Source organism: Muscardinus avellanarius (genome assembly GCF_963383645.1).
Source record: "Muscardinus avellanarius genome assembly, chromosome: 8".
In the NCBI taxonomy this organism is placed as follows: Eukaryota; Metazoa; Chordata; class Mammalia; order Rodentia; family Gliridae; genus Muscardinus; species Muscardinus avellanarius.
This window is the reverse complement of record NC_137794.1, coordinates 14,981,125-15,001,120: the sequence shown is the minus strand read 5'-3', so window position 1 is coordinate 15,001,120 and position 19,996 is coordinate 14,981,125. Positions and strand designations below refer to the sequence as shown.

General features: G+C 37.7%; 1 protein-coding gene across 1 annotated transcript in view; it reads right to left on the bottom strand.

Annotated features, from left to right (window-relative positions):
* PRIM2 (DNA primase subunit 2) overlaps positions 1 to 19,996 on the bottom strand; it is a gene marked incomplete at both ends in the record, with an annotated part of 291,802 nt that overhangs the window by 221,821 nt on the left and 49,985 nt on the right. The window contains one exon of the mRNA XM_080700663.1: positions 17,958 to 18,095. Coding sequence (XP_080556789.1) covers positions 17,958 to 18,095 — 138 coding nt within the window. The remainder of the gene's footprint in view (positions 1 to 17,957; positions 18,096 to 19,996) is intronic.

The window sequence follows — 19,996 nt, the reverse complement described above, 5'->3', positions numbered from 1 at the left end:
TCTCTTCTCAGTCCTCCCCTCCTCTGTAGGATTTCATATGCCCGACTACTTCCTCCTTGGAATTCTCTACCCTATTTTAGCTTCTCAAATAGTAGGCCCTCTGAATTCTCTCCATCTTTCCAGAATGTTCCTCTTCAGATTTCATGGCTCTCTCCTTCCATCCGCCCTGTAATTACAAACAGCCTCTAAAGGTCTGTCCTCGAGCCCCTCTCTCCCCACTTCATGTTGCTACATTGATTACTCTCATCCGATTTCATCATAGCTTTGAGCAGCTGTCTTTCCTATCCCCAGCCTCTTTCTGAGTATTAGAAGTGCTTTCCTAATTATATGCCCAATATCTCCACAGGTGAGTATTTCAATGCCCCCTCACACTAAACATGCCCAACACTAAAATCATTGTTCTGTAACTCCCAACATTGAAAGAGGCCTATCATTCTCACAGCTATTTTCCCTTTTTCCTCCATCTGACCCCAAAATGCAATCTGATATTGTATACTGATCCCACGGGCTTGGGATCCGTTATAGCTACCCTCACACCCACTCAGAAGCAGGCTCAGCTGAAACCATTAACTCTGACACAGGCTAGCAGGCATCCCTTGTTTGCTGTCTTACTTCCAGGCCAACCCAAGATCAGTGAAGGTCCTGAGCTGAACACAAAAGAAGCTAACCCTGACTGGTGAGTGGAGAGTTTATGGCCAGGCGTGGTGGCACACACTTGTCATCCCAGTACTTGGGAGGCGAGACAGTAGAATCACAGGTTCGATGCCGGCCTCAAGCTACTCAGTAAGGTCCTCCACAACTTAGTGAGACCCTGTTTCAACATAAAAAATAAAAAATAGAGCTAGGGTATAGCTCAGAAGTAGAATGTCCCTGAGTTCAATCCCTCCCTCAAAAGAAGAAAAGTTCCACCAAAAAAAGTCACCTTTGACTAATGTAAACTTTCCTTATCTGAGTTTCCTTCCTAACCCCCCCATGTTTTATGGTGCTATACCCAGTTATTTTCTCCATGCAATCTTACTATTACAACAGCTGTACACAGCCATTTTCTAAACCTTCTCAGCTATAAATACCTTCTGTTCCTCCTATTCTCCTGTTTGGTGAAGCATTTTTGTGAGGCATTTATTTTACACTATAATTTTCCTCAGAGCTACCTTGTAGCAACCTTCTGACTACAAATATTCACTTATTTGCAATAAGAAAATTTCCTGTTAAAATAATGACTTACAATCTCTGTGTTCTAATAGATTAGCAAGGATCTAGATGGCTGCAATCATGCTTGTCAAATGGAGATGAATGCGTAATTCTTTTTCTTTCTTTAACCAGCAAAAAATGATTGAATAAACTAAAGAACTTTTATCTTTGTCTTAAAGGTTAGTCAGTGTTGCTTTCAGTGATTAACAAATTAGAGATCTCTTCCTTCTCTGAACTGGCATTGATTATTGAGTGATGCTTTTATTATATTATATTAATTGTTAGCTGCTTGTGTCAACCAGAAGAGTATTCATAAGAAGAATCTTGATTTAAACTGCTTCTATTCTACCCCTCATACTTAGAGAACACTTAAGAAATATTTGCTCACATATTCCACAAATAGTGAGTGGGATACCAGACTAGATGCCAGAAACATCAAATACAGAACAGTCACAGCAGGCTGATTGGCAATAAATAAGGCAACCAAATAACTCTGATATTAAGAAGTAAGGCTTCGTGACCTACTGTCACCAGCTATTCATGGTTTCTTTTCCAGGTTAGTGACAAATGATTCAATATAAGGGACTGTTTTTAAGTACATACAACTCCCTGCAAGTTAGTATTGCTTCACTTAAATACTGAAGATAAATTAAATTCTAATGAAAATAATACTGAAACACTGTCAACATACCTATATTAGGCAGGAGAAAACGCAATTTTAATCACTGAATTTTTTCTTTAAAACTCTCCTTTAAAAGGTTTCTAATTTATACTTGACTGATATTTTATTTCACTTATCAACCACTACAGACTACCTCTCTCCCATATTCTCATTTTAGTTGTTGATTCAATAGACATTTATTGAACTTTTATAATATGCAATGTAGAATAAAAAGCACTGGAAATCCACAATGGCAAATGAATGATTTATTCCTTTAGATCTTTTTCTCAACTGCTCATGTTTTTCAAATAAACATCATCTGTGATCATCCTTAGCAGAAGATATGAAAACTTGACATTCTTCATTCTGATTGATTTGGGATCTGAACATAATTAACAAACTAAAAATTGTTAAACCATATGATCACCTCAAACAATGAATAAATGCTTAAGAAACATTAGACAAAATTCAATATTCATTCATAACTCTCCATACAAAAATCAGAACAAAACAGAAAAAGAAAAAGCAAGCTGGGCAATTTTCTTAATGTAATAGAAGGGAATCTTTGAAAAATGTATAGTTAATACCATACTTAATAATGAAAGACTAAATGTATCCCCCCCTCACCCTTGTTCCTGAACAAGCCCAGGAGGTATGCTCTCCCTAGTCAACATTATAGTGGAGAGCCTCATCAGTGCAATCAGCAAGAAAATAAATAAAAGACATAGAGATTGGGAGGAGTAATACTATCTTCATTCACAGACTACAAAGGCACTTATGTAAGAAATAGAAAAGAATTTCCCAAAAAACTAACAAAATGAATGACTGAATTTAGCATAGTTCTAATATACAAATTATTTGTAATCAACTCTTCCAATTTACTAGCAATAGATAGTGAAAATTTTAAATGCTATTTAAACATTAAAAACAAAATATTTGTAAAGGAACAAAATATGTGTTGGGGGTAGGGATACGCTTAGTGGTGGAGTGCTAGCCCAGCATGCACAAAGCCCTGGGTTGGATCCCCAGTACCAACAACAAAAAGGTGAAAATTTCCTATCCTGAAAACTATAAAACATTACTGAGAGAAGTTTTTTTTAACTCAATAAATTAGATAAATACCATGTTTGTAGATTAAAACACTCATTATTGTTGTGATATCAATTCCGTCTAAGTTAATCTGTAGATTTGATACAATCCTAGTCAAAATTATGGCAGCCTGCTTTGTAGAAATTGGCAAGGTGATTCTAAAATATGTATGGAAATACAAAGACCTCCCTCAGAAAGACAAAACAATTGTGAAAAAGATCAAAGTTGAAACACACTACCTGATTTCAGTACGTATTAGAAAGCCAGAGTAACCAGTGAAGGGTGGTGCCGTCACAAAGGCAGACATATACATCAATAAAATACAGCAAAGCACAGAAACATTCCCACGTTTGCATATCAAATGATTTTTGACAAGATGACAAATGGGAAACTCAATAGGAAAAGGCTCGTCTTTTCTACCAGTGATGCTGACACATCTGAAAATGAATATAGAAAAAACATGGACACTGACCTTTCCCTCATAATATATTTAAAAATCAACTAAAAAGGGAACACAGAAGAAAAATAACATCTAAAACTATAAAATTCTAAAAGATAATATAGGAGAAATTATTTGTCCTCTTAGGCTAGTCAAGTACTTCTTAAATGGAAAGCGAATCATAAAAGAAAAATTGACCAAAAATTGACTTAAAACTTAGACAGTCAAAACATAGAGCTGGGCATGGTGGTGCACACTTTTATATCTCAGCACTTAGGAGGCTGAAACAGGAGGATCATGATTCGAAGACAGCCTCCACTACTTAGTGAGGCCCTTTGCAACTCAGTGAGACCCTGTTTCAAAATAAAGAATAAAAATTAGGGCTGGAGGTGTAGCTCAGAGGTAGAATGCCCCTAGGTCCCATCCCTAGTACTGCAATAAATAAATAAATAAATAAATAAATAAATAAATAAATAAATATCAAAACAATAAAAAGGCAAGTTGCAGACTAAGCGATATTTGCAAAACCCATACACATGTATATACAAATACATTCATCTTTGTGTATATTTATATGTGTGTATACACACATAACTTTAATCTATATTAATTATAGATTGTACTCATAAAAACCAATAACAAGACAGCCTTATAAATGGGCAAAGGATATGAACAAACACTCAAAATGAAGATATATGAATTACAAATAAGAACTGAAATGGCATTCGACATCATTAGTCACTGGAGGTACCGAAGTTAAAAGCACAATAAGATATTGTCATACTAAAATGGCTAAAATTTAAAATTCTAACAATATCAATTTTTGAAAAGATTGTAAAGTTACCGGGACTCATAAACTAATGGTGGCAATCTAAAAGAATCTAGCCACTTTGGAAACAATTTGGCAGCTCCAAATAAAATTAAACGTATTTACCATAAACTCAACCATCTCATCCACAGGTGTTTATCTAAATGCTTACAGCAGTTTTACTCATAATAGCCAAAAGTTGTAAACCACTTAAATGTCTATCAAGAGAGAAATAAACAAATTGTGGTGCATTCATACAATGCAATTCTACGTAACAATAACAGGGAATTAACTACAAATACATGAAATGGCATGTATAAATTTTTTTTGTTGTTTTTTTGTTTGTTTGGTGGTACTGGGGTTCCTGGAAGCCCTTCTACCTCTGGGCTACGCTCCCAGACCTATTTTATACTTTTTTTATTTGGAAACAGGGTCTCTTAAACCAGCACGGCTGGCTTCGAACCTGCATGATCCTCCTGTCTCCGCCTCCCAAGCATGGGGATTACAAGCGTGCGCCACCACGCCCGGCTATAAATTTTTTTTTTAAAGGCAGATCAGAATAAAGCCAAACAAGCCGGGCATGGTGGTGCACATTGTAATCCCACTACTTGGGAGGCTGAGACAGGAGGATCACAGTTTCGTGGCCAGCTTCAGCTATTTAGTGAGGCCCTCCTGCAACTCAATGAGACCTTGATTCCAAGTAAAGAATAAAAAATAAGGCAGGAGGTGTAGCTCAGAGGTAGAATGCCCCTGGGTTCAACTCTCAGCACTAAAACAAATATAAAAAATAAAATAAAACGAATAGAAAAGATAAAAAGCTAAACACAGGAAAATACATACTGTATGATTCAATTTATATGAAATTCTAAAACAAACAAAACTATGGTAACAGAAAGCAGAGGAATGTTTGCCTATGATTAGGGGGGCTATGGGAGGGGAATAACTGCCCAACAGCTCAAGGGAATTTTGGAGGTGATAAAAATGTAACATATCTTGATTATGGTTGTGTATATATAGCCATATACCTAAGTGAAAATTTGCCCAACTCTACATTTAAAATCTGTGAATTTTATTGTTTATAACTCAATAAAGCTGTTTTTAAGATTCACAAATATGCCAGGTACCATGATGCATGCCTATAAGTGCAGTTACTTGGGAGATGAGGCAGTAGATCACAAATTTGAGCCTCAGCTGAGCAACATAGTGAGCCCTCGTCTAAACAAACAAATAATAGGAAGGCAGCCCAGTGACAGAATGCCTTCATAGCATGTACAAAGTCATGAGTTTGAGACTCAGTATCACAAAAAATTAAAATAAAGTAAACAAAATTCACAAAATAATACTAATAAAAACATTGTCCATGATCATATTATAAAATAACACAAAGGAAATAATTATTATACCTGTAATCCTGGCATTTGGGAGGCTGAGACAAGAAAATCACAGTTCAAGGCCAGCCTCAGAAATATAGGGAAACCCTCAGCAACTTAGCAAGACTTCATTTTTTTAAAAATTAAATAAAATAGGACTGGAGATATAGCTCAGAGGTAGGATGCCCCTGGGTTCAAACTCCCAGAAACATAGAGCAAATAAATATTAAAATAATCTAGATACATTAGTAATCTGAAGTATAATATGACCTGATTTAATTTAGTCTTTTCTATATTTATTTCCCAAGGAAATGCTACAAATCTCTAACAAGTAGAAAAGAATCTAACTTTATTTATATAGAATAGCTTCTATTCTGTTTGATGGCTTCTGTTTGCTAGTCACGGGAAAAGCGTATCTGGTCCTGAGGAACCAGACTGTGACATCAGGAGCCAGGGATTCTTAAGTGAATTGCAGCCTCGCTGCTTTTGAAAAGGAGGCCCCATTGCGAGGCGTTTCTTAACAAAATGTCAGTTTCGATGTTTCAGGTACCAAACGCGGCCTTAAAGAGAAATTGTAAGCACAGTTAAAGCAAACAGACTAATAAGGGAAAAGATGATAACTGACATTGTTCCCTGCTCCAGTGTTCACACACATATACACACACTCACACACAACGGGGAATAAGAGCTTTCACAATTTCCAAAGGAAAGGAACAGAATAGCCTGCAAGACATACAAAGGACAGCACAGTTTTCTATTAATAAAGCTTATTCTAGAATCAACAGGATATATCATTTGAACACCAGCATTCAATTTTCTCAAATTCTTAAAGTATCTCTTTTCTCCTAAGAAGTAAAATTTAATCAACACCTGGGATTTTTTTTAGGGAAGAATTACATATGTACATAAAAACAGACATTATCTAAACTGAGGACAAACCCGATCCATTGCTTCTAAGCTACTTAAAATTAAACTACCTATTATTGCCGAGACGCGTCTTCCTAGAAGTTGTTAATTTACTACAGGATTTTGGTAATCCAGCAGTCATGGGATGAAAGAGCTATAAAAACAAAATTAAAGAGGATGTCTATGTTTGTATGTGTGTATGACAATGTACCACAGATTCATATCCAAACACATTGAATTATGAAGCCTGAAATATGCTGACATGTTCTAATATCATAAAAATAAACCAAAAGTATATGTAAATAATTTATGTGTCTATATGAAACCTTGAAAGCCCCAAAGTACTTTTTAAGAAGATACTCACAATATCCTATTTAACACTGACTTTTCTCTCTAAATAATGATGGGTTCAAATATATGGTATTCCTACAAGTCAAGAACTTAATGAAAGTAAAATAAATGTCAAATTATTGACTAGTCCAAAAGCAAGTACCATGATGGCTTTTTAAAGTCACTCAAGGATCTTGTACTTTTCAGCAATGCTACATGCAGTAACTGCAACCTAAACTGGAGGAAACAGGAACCATATTTAGTCACAAAACCACAATGAAAGAGAAAAATTAAGATCAGCCGATAAAAGTTACCACTGTGGTTCATGGACAGTAACAAAAAGAACCCACATGGGCTTCCCCAGATGTGAGTCCTCCGCAGCCACCTGCCGTAAAAAAATCAATGGAACTAGGCCCTACTGCTCCACTTACAAGACTACAATGTTTTCTAAACTCAATTACATCTGCAAATAATTTAAAACATGAGATTAGCTGGGAGTGGTGGCGTACGCTTGTAATCCCCGTGCTTGGGAGGCTGAGACAGGAGGATTGCACGGGTTCGAAGCCAGCCTCAGCTATACTTAGTGAGGCTCTCAGCAACTTAGTGAGACCCTGTTTCCAAATAAAATATAAAAAAGGTCTGGAAGTATAGCCCAGAGGTAGAATGCCTCTGGGTTCCACCCCCAGTACCACCAAAAAATAAATAAACAAATAAATAAATAAAATAAAACAAAACATGAGATTATAAACCATGATGTATCTTTTCCCTATATACCTTTGCAAAAATACAATAATAGCTTCTGACCTGCCAGTTTACTCCTAACCACAACTTACTTTCTCATAGCATTTATTATGCCATTTATCTGCAATATTACCTTGTTCTTGGTGGTGGTGGTGGTGGTGGTGGTGCTGCAGTACTGAGAATGGAACTCAGGGGCATTCTACCTCCAAGCTACACCCCCAGCCCTATTTTTTAATCTTTATCTTGAAACAGGGTCTCACTGACTTGCACAGGGCCTCACTAAGTAACTGAGGCCGTTGGTGAACCACGATCCTCCTGTCTCTGCCTCCCAAGTACTTGGATTACAATCGTGCGCCGTCACACCCAGCTTTATCACCTCAACACATTAACTAAATAGCATACTTTATTGTGCCAAACTTAAAACTGTTGCAAAATACTGGCCACTCTTTCCCCAGGGCAAGCCATACTATATTAATAATCCCTTTAAAAAATGATGATAGCCAGGTGTATTGGCACACGCTTGTAATCCCCGCACTTGGGAGGCTGAAAGAGAGGATCACACAAGTTCGAAGCCAGCCTGAGCTACTTAGTGAGGCTCTCAGCAACTTAGTGAGACCCTGTTTCCAAATAAAGTATAAAATAGGTCCATGAGTATATCCCAGAGGTAGAAAAGCCCCTGGGTTCCACCCTTAGTACCACAAAAAAACATTTTTTTGATTATGTGCATATATATGGATGTTATAAGTGACAATATGTTCATTGATATAATTTATTAACATATGACTGCTTACTGTGTATCACATTGTGTAATATTAATATAGCTTTCAAGGAAAATCCAATAAATAATTAAGAAAAACTGGGGAGTACATGTTTAGGTCAAGCAATACTTTCCATGTACCTCCTATACACCAAATACCATATCTAGAAAACAGGAAGGGAATAACTGCAATTAGGGTAAGTTCAAATAATGCTTCAATACAACATGAAACTAAAGGAGAAAATAGTTTCAAATTCATTTCTTCCCACCGTGTGTGTGTGTGTGTGTGTGTGTGTGTGTGTGTCCATCTGTCTCTCTGTCTACTGTGTACTGTCTCATGTCTAACTCTCAATATGTAACTAATAAACATTTGCTAAAGTATAAACAAATTCCTAAGCCAAAGTGTTAAGAAATAACATTGGGGGAAAAAAACACTGGAGTCATTAAGGTGAAGAAATAATTTTGATGACTTTCAGTGTATCAAGTTTTTCAGCTATCTTTAAAATGTACAGATTATTTTCTTCTTAATATTTTAAACAAAACTCCTAAGTAGTCCAATGGATTAATGAAAATGTACTTATGAAGCTTTAAGCTACTCAGAAAAGACTATAAATGCAAATTGTTATTTTCCTTCTTTGAGATTATAGCTGCTCTGCCAAAATCCAAAGCTCTATTAGTTTGTTTGGTTTTTTCCTCGAAGATTGAATAAAATAAAAAAGATTGAATATTATTGTTTTTTATATTATTTTAGCTCTCAATAGTCAATGTGATAACTCTGGAATTCCTGATGGAATGGGTATAGCTGATAACATTCTGGTTACCAATCTTGCTTATTATTCTGTTTCAAATTTATGAGCAAGTAATCTGTCTTCTCTATCTTCTTGCAGGCTCGATCCTCTATTTTCTAGATCATTACCCCATTCACATGTCCATTTAATAAGCTCATTGACATCGTTCACCTGGATGTTTTGCAACTCATCAAATATAATCTTTCATATCAACAAAACATAGTATCACAAAGGACCATCATAATTTTTTTAAACCTAAGCTTAAGTACTTCCCATAATATTTCTAAAATCTTATATGATAGGTTTGTAATTTTAAATACAGGCATAAAAACACTGACATTCACCCAATGTCATGTTTTAAAATATACTATAAGAATAAAATTCTGAAAACTGAAGGTCCTTTATACAAATCAACAAGTTTCATAAAACACTTATTTCTACTTTTAGTACCCGTATAAATTTCAAGTAAAACCAAGCCTGAACATTTATTCTAAGTTCTATCATTCCTTGATTATTTCTACTTTCGATGAGTCTCGGACAGTTTTTATTTGTTTTTATTTTTATTTTGAACTTCGGCATTATTCTCGAGAACACTGCAGGTAACATTTTCTACGTTACTCAAACTTTAGTATACAGGCTGCCTGCTTAAATTCACAAGTTTCTCCCTGTTATTTGGATAAAGACATAGAGCCTTAATAGGAATTTTATTTCTGAGACACAAGATTTTCAAAGTATGCAAATCAGAAGATGGATTCTGTTCTCCCTGACAAACTCCTGAATGTATTTGTGTGATTAACTAGACACACAGTAAAGTCTGGAGGCACAGAATGAGAACCTGATGTGTGAATAGCTCATGTGACTAAAAGGAGTGGGCAGCAAGGGGAATGGCGAGGCCTCCACCAGCAAAGGGTGTGGTCAAGGAACGATAAACAAGGAGAGAGCCTGAAAGTAAAAAACACAGTGATCTTATTCCCCATTTGTATCCTCCCTCCCAAAAGCAAAAGACAAGATCAAGAAACTGCTTAGATCTAAAAAAGAGCCTTACAAAACCCCGGTCAAAGCTGACATCTGTGAAGTGTGTGTGCAATTCCCAAACCAAGTTTTGACCTTTTCTGTCTACACCTGTCTATTCTGCGTTGCCTCTTCACACTCCTCTCCTTTTACTGACTACAATATATGACGACCATTCATGTCTCCCCTCCGTGGCTGCCTCCTCTCCCGTCCTCTGAGCACCCGAAAGCTTCATGGCACCTGTGTCCTCAAGTGTTTTTGCCTGGCAGATAGTGAACACTCAAGAAAAGCTACTGAGCTGAACAGGAAGAGAAGTCTTTTTTCTAAACTTTACAGACTGAGACAAAAATAAATGACAATTATAAAAGAAAGTCAAATTGGGACACTTTTTTAATATTTATTCATTTTTTGGCACATAATTACTCAGCGTATAGATAAAATAGCAAACGTGGGGTTGATTTAATATAAGATGTGGCCAACTCTATTTCCATAAGTTAAAACTGGTTTAATCAATACAGTGCTGTATGTTGGTTTCAATTCCCATGCCGTGTATTCTTGTGTATCTTTCTCTCTAGTTCTCTCACTTTCTCTCATTAATGATGAATCAGAAAACTGAAACTCAAGACATATTCGTACATAATCATTACTTTTCAATGTCCAGTCACTGATAAAAATTACACTCTCAACACTTAATCAATCCTGTAACATTTTTCATACTTCTAGCTCCCCTTGTGCAAAATTTTTAAATTGGAAAACTAGCAGGTGATACATCTTTCTTTGTAGTCACTGAATAAATTTTTGCTCTATGTAAGTAGAACTGTCAAAGATTTGAATTTACAAGTACCCCCTCACAAAACTATTTCAGTATTCAGCTGTTTCCTAGCAACTGAAACTGCTGGTGTTTTCTCATCACAAGCAGGCAATAGGGATAAAATCTGTGTTTCAGTGCACTAAGGAATCAATGAAGGTTTTAAAAAATAAAGCATAAATAATGTATAAAACTATTAAGTATTTTCTAGCCTACCTAGGCAGAAGCTTTAAAGTGGGTAATTATAACTCCTAAATATGATAAATGATTTGGGAAACAGGAGCTTCTACAAAGTGAAAGGGGGTCTTATCTTTTCTGTGAATGAGAGGGGGAAAAACTCAGAGAAGTGGACACAAACCTAGTAACCTGAGGATTACTCTGGGGACTTCCACCATGAAGAATGAAACTGTGACTCCCAAGGTAGCAAGAGTTCAAACGCGGTTTATGCTGCAATGTTGCTTCAAAGGAAAATATGAAACTGCACACTTTAGAGATGCCATAGAAAAACTGTCAAAAGAGCAACAATTTGAACCACTGCAGCCACTTTAACTTCACAGCTCTTCAGAAGAATTCTGAAGTCAATCGCAACATTTGCAATTGAGATTTTAGAAATATTCTCTGCAGGTACAGACCTTGGAACATATTCTCAGGTACTTTCCTTCTTGCTTTTATCCACAGTATGCTGAAGTGCAACCCCATTTAACTTTAGTTTTCTCAACAAATCAGGAGAATGCAAACAGGTGGCTCTCGCATCCCCACATCCTAAGCACCTACTTTTCCCAAGGCACTACACTGGGCAGCAGTAATTAAGATTATTATGTTGAATCTGCACAGTCTTCAACCTGGAGCTGCTGAAGTTTATAAAATATGCCACAGAAACACCTGCTTGAGGGTGAATTCCAGAGAGCAGTAGAGGGGAGAGGTATTGGATTGGACCTGGGGAAAAATACTAAACTATAGTACAAAAGGCACTGAACTCAGGGAACCACAAGAGACCTATAGCGAAGGGCATGTGTACATCATTAATTAGCTGCGTGAGTTTTGGTAAGCCACCCAACCTCTCCAGGTCTGAACTTGCAAGCACAGAATGAAGAGGCCTAGTTGGCAGATATTAAAGAAAGTCTCATAAAAGAAAGCACTGTGCTAAGCACTCTCACATATAACAGAACAAGGGAGCATTGTCTGTCACACTTTGGGAGGTGATCAGGCTACAAGTAACAATTTTTTGGATTCACCCATATTGTACCAATGATAGGATTTCATCCTCTTTTAAACTGCCTAATAATATTTCACCTTGTATAAGTACCACACTTTTTTCCAGTCGTCCACTGATGGACACTTATGTGGCTCCCACATCTTGCTATTTTGAATAGTGCTGCCATGAACACGGGAGGGCAGGTATCTGACGTATTGATTTTCCTGCCTTTAAATGCAGACCCACAGTATGACTGCTGGACCATAAGGTATTTTTATTTTTAACTTTTTGAGGAACCTCCATACTGTTGTCCATAGCTACACCAACTTACATCCCCACCTATAGTATGTAAGAGTTTCCCTTTCTCCATATCCAAACTAGCCGTTGTTACTGTCCTTTCAATTACAGCCATTCTGATTGGGAAAAGATGATTCCTCAATGTAGGTTCTTTGTTGTTGTTGTTTTTTTGGGGGGGTGGTACTGGGGGTGGAACCCAGGGTTTTTTCAACCTCCAGGCTTTACTCCCAGACCTATTTTATACTTTATTTGGAAACAGGGTCTCACTACTTTGCTGAGAACCTCACTTTGAACCTGTGTGATCCTCCTGTCTCAGCCCAAGCGCAGGGATTACAAACGTGTGCCACCACGCCTGGCTCCTCAATGTAGTTCTGATTTGCATCTCCTTGATGATGGTGTGTTGAACATTTTTATATACCTATTGGTCATTTGTATATCTTCTTTTGAGAAATGTTTATTTATAATTTTGCCTCTTTTAAAACTAGATTTTTTTTTTTTTGAGGTACCAGAGATGGAACCCAGGGGCACTGTACCTCCAAGCTACACCCGCAGCTCTATTTGCAATCTTTTTATTTTTTGAAACAGGGTCTCACTGAGTCATGAAATAGCTGGGGCTGTCCGTGAACCACAATCCTCCAGTGTCCGCCTCCCAAATGATGGGATTACAAGCTTGCACCACCATGCCTGGCCCTAGATTATTTTTCAAAGCCAGGCATGGTGGACCATGTCTGTAACCCCAGTACTTGGGAGGCTGACACAGGAGCCTCACAGGTTTGAGCTTCTAAAATTGTTACATAAAACAAAGAAATGTATTCGTCTCATTCTTTTCCCTATCTGGTTATCAACCCACTGTGTTATACATCCAAACCTACCCTTTTTCCCTATTCTGAAACTCTGGAGATCTCAGAGTTTGAAGACCTAAATCTCCTGATTGTAGGATTCACATTTATCATCAAAAGGTCCTAAAAACTCTAAACAGAAAACTTGGCAACATCACCTGGGACAAATGAATTGGCCTCTCTGAGGTCTATTTTCCTCATCTAGATTGCAATTCCCATCTACCACAGGGGCTTGTGGTGAAGATTGAATAATACATGCAGAAGCAGTGAACTATGAAGAAAACTGTATTCTCATACCATGTCTCTCAGTTCAACAGAATTTCACTGAGAGAAATTCAGTTCACAGAATTTCCTCTGTGCCAGATGTTAAAATAGAAAGGAAATATGAATTAAGGTAGCCCTTACTTTTTGATTACCTTTTACTTGGCAAGAAAAACACATAATGAGAATGGATTCCTCCTAGTCTGGTGGGGACACAGGAGCTACAGTTAGCAGACTCTCGAAGTAAGGGAGAGTTCCTGGAAGACGCAGGCCACCGCTGAGTTTCAGTGGGCCCATGAAGTGAGAAGAGAGTCCCTATCAAAGGAGAAGGTCAGGTCAAGTTTTTACCAGTCCTAAAGCATTTTCAAAAGCTAGATTAGTTATAACGACCACATGATTACAGGTTAAGAACAAGCTTTCAGATATCACCTTGGGTAAAATTCTTCTATCGATTTACAACGTTCCCCAGCACCATTTATTTCATCCTCCGCCATGAATTAAAATACTTTTAAATTTTACTTTAGGGCACTTGTTCTCATCCTGTAAGAAATGGTTCAATTACATACTCCAAGGTCAAAAGTTCTCTCACTGAAAAGGACAGATACACACACACACACACACACACACACACACACACACACACACATATATATATCCGGGCGTGGTGGTACACGCTTGTAATCCCAGCATTCGGGAGGCTGAGACCAGAGGATGGCGGTTCACGGACAGCCTCAGCTACTTAGTGAGGCCCTCTGCAACTCAGTGAGACTTGGGTGTATCTTGGAGGTCAAATGCCCCTGGGTTCCATCCCCAAACCCACAAAAAAAAAATTAAAATTAAATTAAAATTAAAATTAAAAATTAAAAAAAATACAGCAACAGGTTTCAATGTCTACTTCACCAACAGGTCTAAAAAAACTCCCCCTTTTTTTGGCTCCACTCCATGGATGTCAAGACAGCGTTCCCAGACAACAAATTCCAGCCACTCTGGCAAAAAGCAAAGAGCTCTCCGGACCTCCTCTCAACCAGGTTTGGTAGAGCTGAGAGGTAGAATGCCCCTAGGCTCAATCCCCAATACCATAAATAAATATAAGTAAATAAGGCATTAGGCAACTTAACTTGAGCAGAAATCACAAAATGGAAATGTTTTTACATGTAATATACATTTAGTTACACATTAAGTGCACATACACAATAGAGAATGGTTGCCTACTTCCCCAGTTATCATTCTCCCCTCTCTCCATTCCTACCATTCAATCTGCCACATCTTGTTGGCATTTCAGAAAAATGCTGACTCTCAGCAACCATGACCCACATGACCTTAGGCTAGGCAATCCCCTTGACCACAATAATCAGTTAAGTGACAGGCATATACTAGTTGAATTAAGTTCCCCGACATTTCTTACGTTGAAGCTCTAAACCCTAGCAGCTCAGAATGTGGCCTTATTCGAAACTGCAGTCATTGTACTTATTCACATATACTTAGTTAAAATGAGATCACACTGAAGTAAAGGAGGCCCTAATGCAGTATGACTGGTATCCTTATAAAAAGTAAAAATTTAGGACAAACAAGAGAACACCAAAAGAAGAATGGAGTTACACCAGGAGCTGAAAGAGAGACGTACAACAGAGCACTTTCAGAGGGAGTGCAGACACGTGACCTGCACCTTGATTTTGCATCTCTGCCCTCCAGAACCACAAGACAATAAATTTCTGTTGTTCTACCGCGTTTGTGGCACTCTGCTATGAAAGCCCTAGAAACTAATACAGCATATGATTTAAGCTATTTTAAGCACGGTAAATATTAGGACTAAGAACAGAAATTTGGGGGCAAGAAAAAAAAATGTTTTGAATAGTATGCCCAATGGATGCAGTGCCTGACCTCAACTACTTCACCTACCAAGAGAGCGAAAGGACAAAACATATGCAGAAGGGTAAAAACAACTGCAGAGAAATACCTGGAACACCAATCAAGCTGTGTGTGAAGTTCCTACTAACTATCTGAACTGCTCTATTTCATGAGCTAGCAGAGTCTATTTAATGGTTGGGACAGCACACGTTGCTGTTGCAGCAGCTTCCATTTACTGGTTGAGATAGCATAGGTTGCAACTTACAGCTATAAAAAGAAAAAAATAATACAGATACTGAACTAAGTATCAAGATGCTTTAGGCACTCGCTTGTAATCCTGATACTTGGGAGGCTGAGACAGGAGGATTGCAGGTTCAAAGCCAGACTCAGCAATTTAACAAGGCTCTCAGCCACCTACTAAAATTCTGTTTCCAAATAAGAAATCAAATTGGGCTGGGGGTATAGCTTAGAGGTAGAATGCCTCTGGGCTCAACCCCCAGTACCAAAAAAGAAAGAAAAAAAGAAGAGGCTCTCTGTTATCAGTAACAGAATTCCACTCCAATATAAGTTCCTAAACTAGTTACTTAAGAAACTGAAACTTTAGGCTGGGAATGTATCTTAGTAGCAGAACACTTACCTAACAAGTGTGAAGCCCTAGTATAATCCCCAATACAGAAAAACACTGAAATTTCATGATCACTTTTAATAAGAAGTCTTGGTGGTTCCAGCACTGGTTAATTTAGCAACTGAATGGCATCAATAAAGACTCAACTTCTTTCCATCTTTCTACAAGTCTATCTTCAGCAAACTGGGCTGTCCTCAACTTATTTGCCTTATGTCAAGATGGCTACAGCTGTTACATGCCTCACATTCAGTGTACAACAATAGCCAGAAAAGAAAAAATTACTATTTCATCCCATGCCAATATTTTTAACAAAAAAAGCTTTTTTCAGAAGACCCCAAACAACTTCTCGTATTATCCAGCCAGAACAATGTGTGTCAATGATGGGGGGGGACCACCGTGACTCGGTCAGGGGTGGTACCAACACTCTAGAAGCTCTCTGAAATGTATGATGATATTTTCTGGTTGTCATGGAAATTAGGGGCTACTATTTGGCATTTAGTGGATGACATTTAAAGATGTCCAATGTCCTGAAAATTATATGGCTGTTTCCCACAAAGAAGTATTATCCAAAATATCAACACTGAGAAAATGAATAAACAAAACCAAGAACAATAAAAGAAGGGGAACAGCCAAATGGCAGATAACATTATTATCTTCCACAGAGGCTCTCAGTGCTGAATGACAATATTTTTACCTATAAATATACTATAGTACAGTCAGGGATAGAAAAAGAACATTAATAGTTAAATACCTAATTGAGAGTCAGGCGTGGTGGTGCACACTTGTAAACCCAGCGCTTGGGAGGCAGAGACAGGAGGATCGCACAGGTTCGAAGCCAGCCTCAGCTACTTAGTGAGGCGCTGTTTCCAGTGAGCAACTCAGTGAGACCCTGTTTCCAAATAAAGTATAAAATAGGTCTTAGAGTATAGCCCAGAGGTAAAAATGCCCCTGGGTTCCACCCTCAGTACCACAAAAAAAAAAAAAAAAATTATTGAGTAAAAAAGGTATACCTCAGTGGCAGAGAGATTGTTGGCACACACATAAGGTCCTGGGTTTTACACACACACACACAAACACACACACATACACACAGAGTTAAAAACCTATTGGGTATTTTCATAAATTGCCTCATTTAATAAAATTAGAGTTAATATTTTAGTCTTCTCAAATGCAAACATAAGGAAACAATACATGTTTAGGCAACCCCAGGGAGTCAATAATAAGAAAGCTTAGTATGTGCTAACCCAATAATCAGTGCAGCTTAAAAGAGCCTCATTATACTTGGAAGTCCTCTTCCACAGTAAGTACCAAAAAAGAAGTAAAAGAAGACTAGACCTAGGTTAAAAGACAACACAGTACAAGATGTATAGGGATTGATGAAGTCACCACTTAAGGGTCATGCTTCAAACAAAGTATTTTAAACACACCTATCCTGTCATTTGTTCAACACAGGTACCTCTAATTTCACTCAGTATGAGGCTATTTACTGCAGCTCTAGCATATCAGTTTTTGATATAAAGACTTTTTCCTAAGGCTGGAAACATAGCTCATTGACAGAGCACTCATCTAAATGCTTTGAGGTCCTGGGTTCCATCCCTAGCAGTGCAAAATAACAAACAAAAAAGACTTTCTTCTATACTAACTTCTACTGATACAAAATACTAATTCTAGAGGTTTTAGCCACCAAAACCACGCTAATTATAAGGGCCATATATGAAGTCCACTTCCAAGGAAAAAAAGAAACCCAGAGAAAGCAATCACAAAACTGATCAGCTCACCATCGGTATTGATGAAAAAAACAACAACAACAACTATGGATAATAACAAATAAAAACCTATGAGCTTTGGGATTTATAGTACAATATCATAAGCATCTAAATATCATTATGAAAATTAAATTAGCTCATTCCCTGAAGAAGCACAGAAGAAAACTATCAAAGACATAATCAAAAATGTGAACATGTCAAATACAAAACTAAAGTGAAATACTTACTGCCAAAGCCTTCGATAGTTTGGCTCTAAACTCATTCAGGATGATTGCCACAATGTCCTTAAGTGGAACGTAAGCAAAGCCATCTTCCAAATAGACTTTCCTTCCGCGGAACAAATCCAGAGCGTCAGCAAAAGGGATCTAAATTCAGAGTAAAACAGGGAAAAATAAGTCATCACCTGTCATTATGAAATCCTCCTAATCTTCCTAAGTAGTAGGTCTAAACAGAGAAATTCATTAGTTTCTAGAGATCCAAAAGTAAAACGAAAAAAAATTACATTCCTTAAAACTAAATGATTGGCATTAGGAAGGAGTAACAGTACAAAAATAAATTCATTTCAGAGGCAGGTGTGCCATCACACACCTGTAATCCCAATACTTGCATGGCTGAGACAGGAGGATCTCAGGTTCAAAGCCAGCCTCAGCAACTTGGCAAGACTGTCTCTAATTAATAAAAAGGGCTGGGGGTGTAGCTCAGAGGTAGAATGCATCTGAGTTCACTCCTTGGCACCATAAAAAAAAATTTGTTTTAGAATAAATGTTTTCAAAAACTAATAACAACAATAAAGAACCAAATTAGAATGCTTTATTTGTATTCATAACCTATGAAGTAACAAATTAAAATAACCAGGGTTTCCAACTCCTAACTCAAGATCTCTAAGTATGTTATTACAAATTCACCTCACATGACATATCCCACATTTTATTATGCATCAAATATAATCCTAATTTGTATACGATATATTCAGTGCTGAAAATTACTTGCAGCAAAGTAATTTCAAACTGCTTCATCCATGCTCCCATTCTCTCTCTGGAGCAATATATTGGAAAAGCTAATCTCAACACTAAGAAATGGAAATAATAGTTAGCATTCAGTTTTGCTATTAAAATAAATACTGGCTGCAAGTAATTATTTTAATAATAAAACTCAACATGGATTTTTTAAGTCCTATGAACTATCCTAAAATTTTAAGGTGAGCAGAATGTTTAAATCAGTTGACTGAAAATCATCCTCCAGTTCCAACAATATTTTTCTCCTTTTCAATATATGGCAGAAAATTGACCCCAAACTGCCTATTCCTCCAAGTTCTAGAGAAGAGTATAATCTATATGCCTACAGTTCTCTATACCCAGTAAAGTCTAAACTATAACGCCCAAACACTATAAACATCCAGATCCATTTTTCAACCAGATAGCTTGGAGGAATGTACTGATTCCTAGGAGTCAGTCCTTGCCCTCAAGGAGTCCATCGCTTAGCTGACACATGGCGGAGAGCCAGGCAGCTCTACATGGTGCTACCAAGTGTGATACTGCCTCCAACAGGTGTTCAACAGGGCACGGGAGAGGAGCCGGTGAGAGGGCGGAGTGCAATGACACAAGGAACAAACGTTTGGAAACAAGAGTCCTAATCCAAGTCTAGAGTCTAATCTCTTCTCCTAGTGACTAGACTTATGACTTGGTAAGTTTATTAAATGCCTCTAAACCTCAGCAGTCAGACCTGTAAAACTGGGAGAGGGAGGCAGAGATGAGTGAAATGACACTAACAGGCTCTCTAGCTATAACATTCCACTATCTGGCTCATCAGGGTAGCCACAGTGGAAATAAAAATGCCCCGGCAGAAGCATAAGACGACGTGAAGGCAGGGTGATGGGAAATGTGTGGTGTGGGAGGAATAAATATTGATTCTCACACTCCAAGCCTGAAAGGCTGACTGAATGATGGCCCAGTGGGTAGAAACAGGAAAGCTGGAAAGGGAAGCTAACGTGGAGCCGAGGTCTTAAACGACGACACTCACAAATCACAGCCGACTCATTCTCTTCAAAGGGAATTGTGGGCTTGCAGTTATCAGATTATAATTTAAATTTCAGCTCTTCCCTTTCAGAACTACTGAATCCAAAAGCCATTTGGTGGGTGCTGAGGGGCTGAAACCCAAGAAGCTAGAACCCGAGGAGGCTGACAATGCAAGAGAGGGAACACGAGAAAACAGTCCAGAGCACGGTGTCAGAGCCTCAGAGAAGCAAAGAGGATTTCTTTCTTTTTTT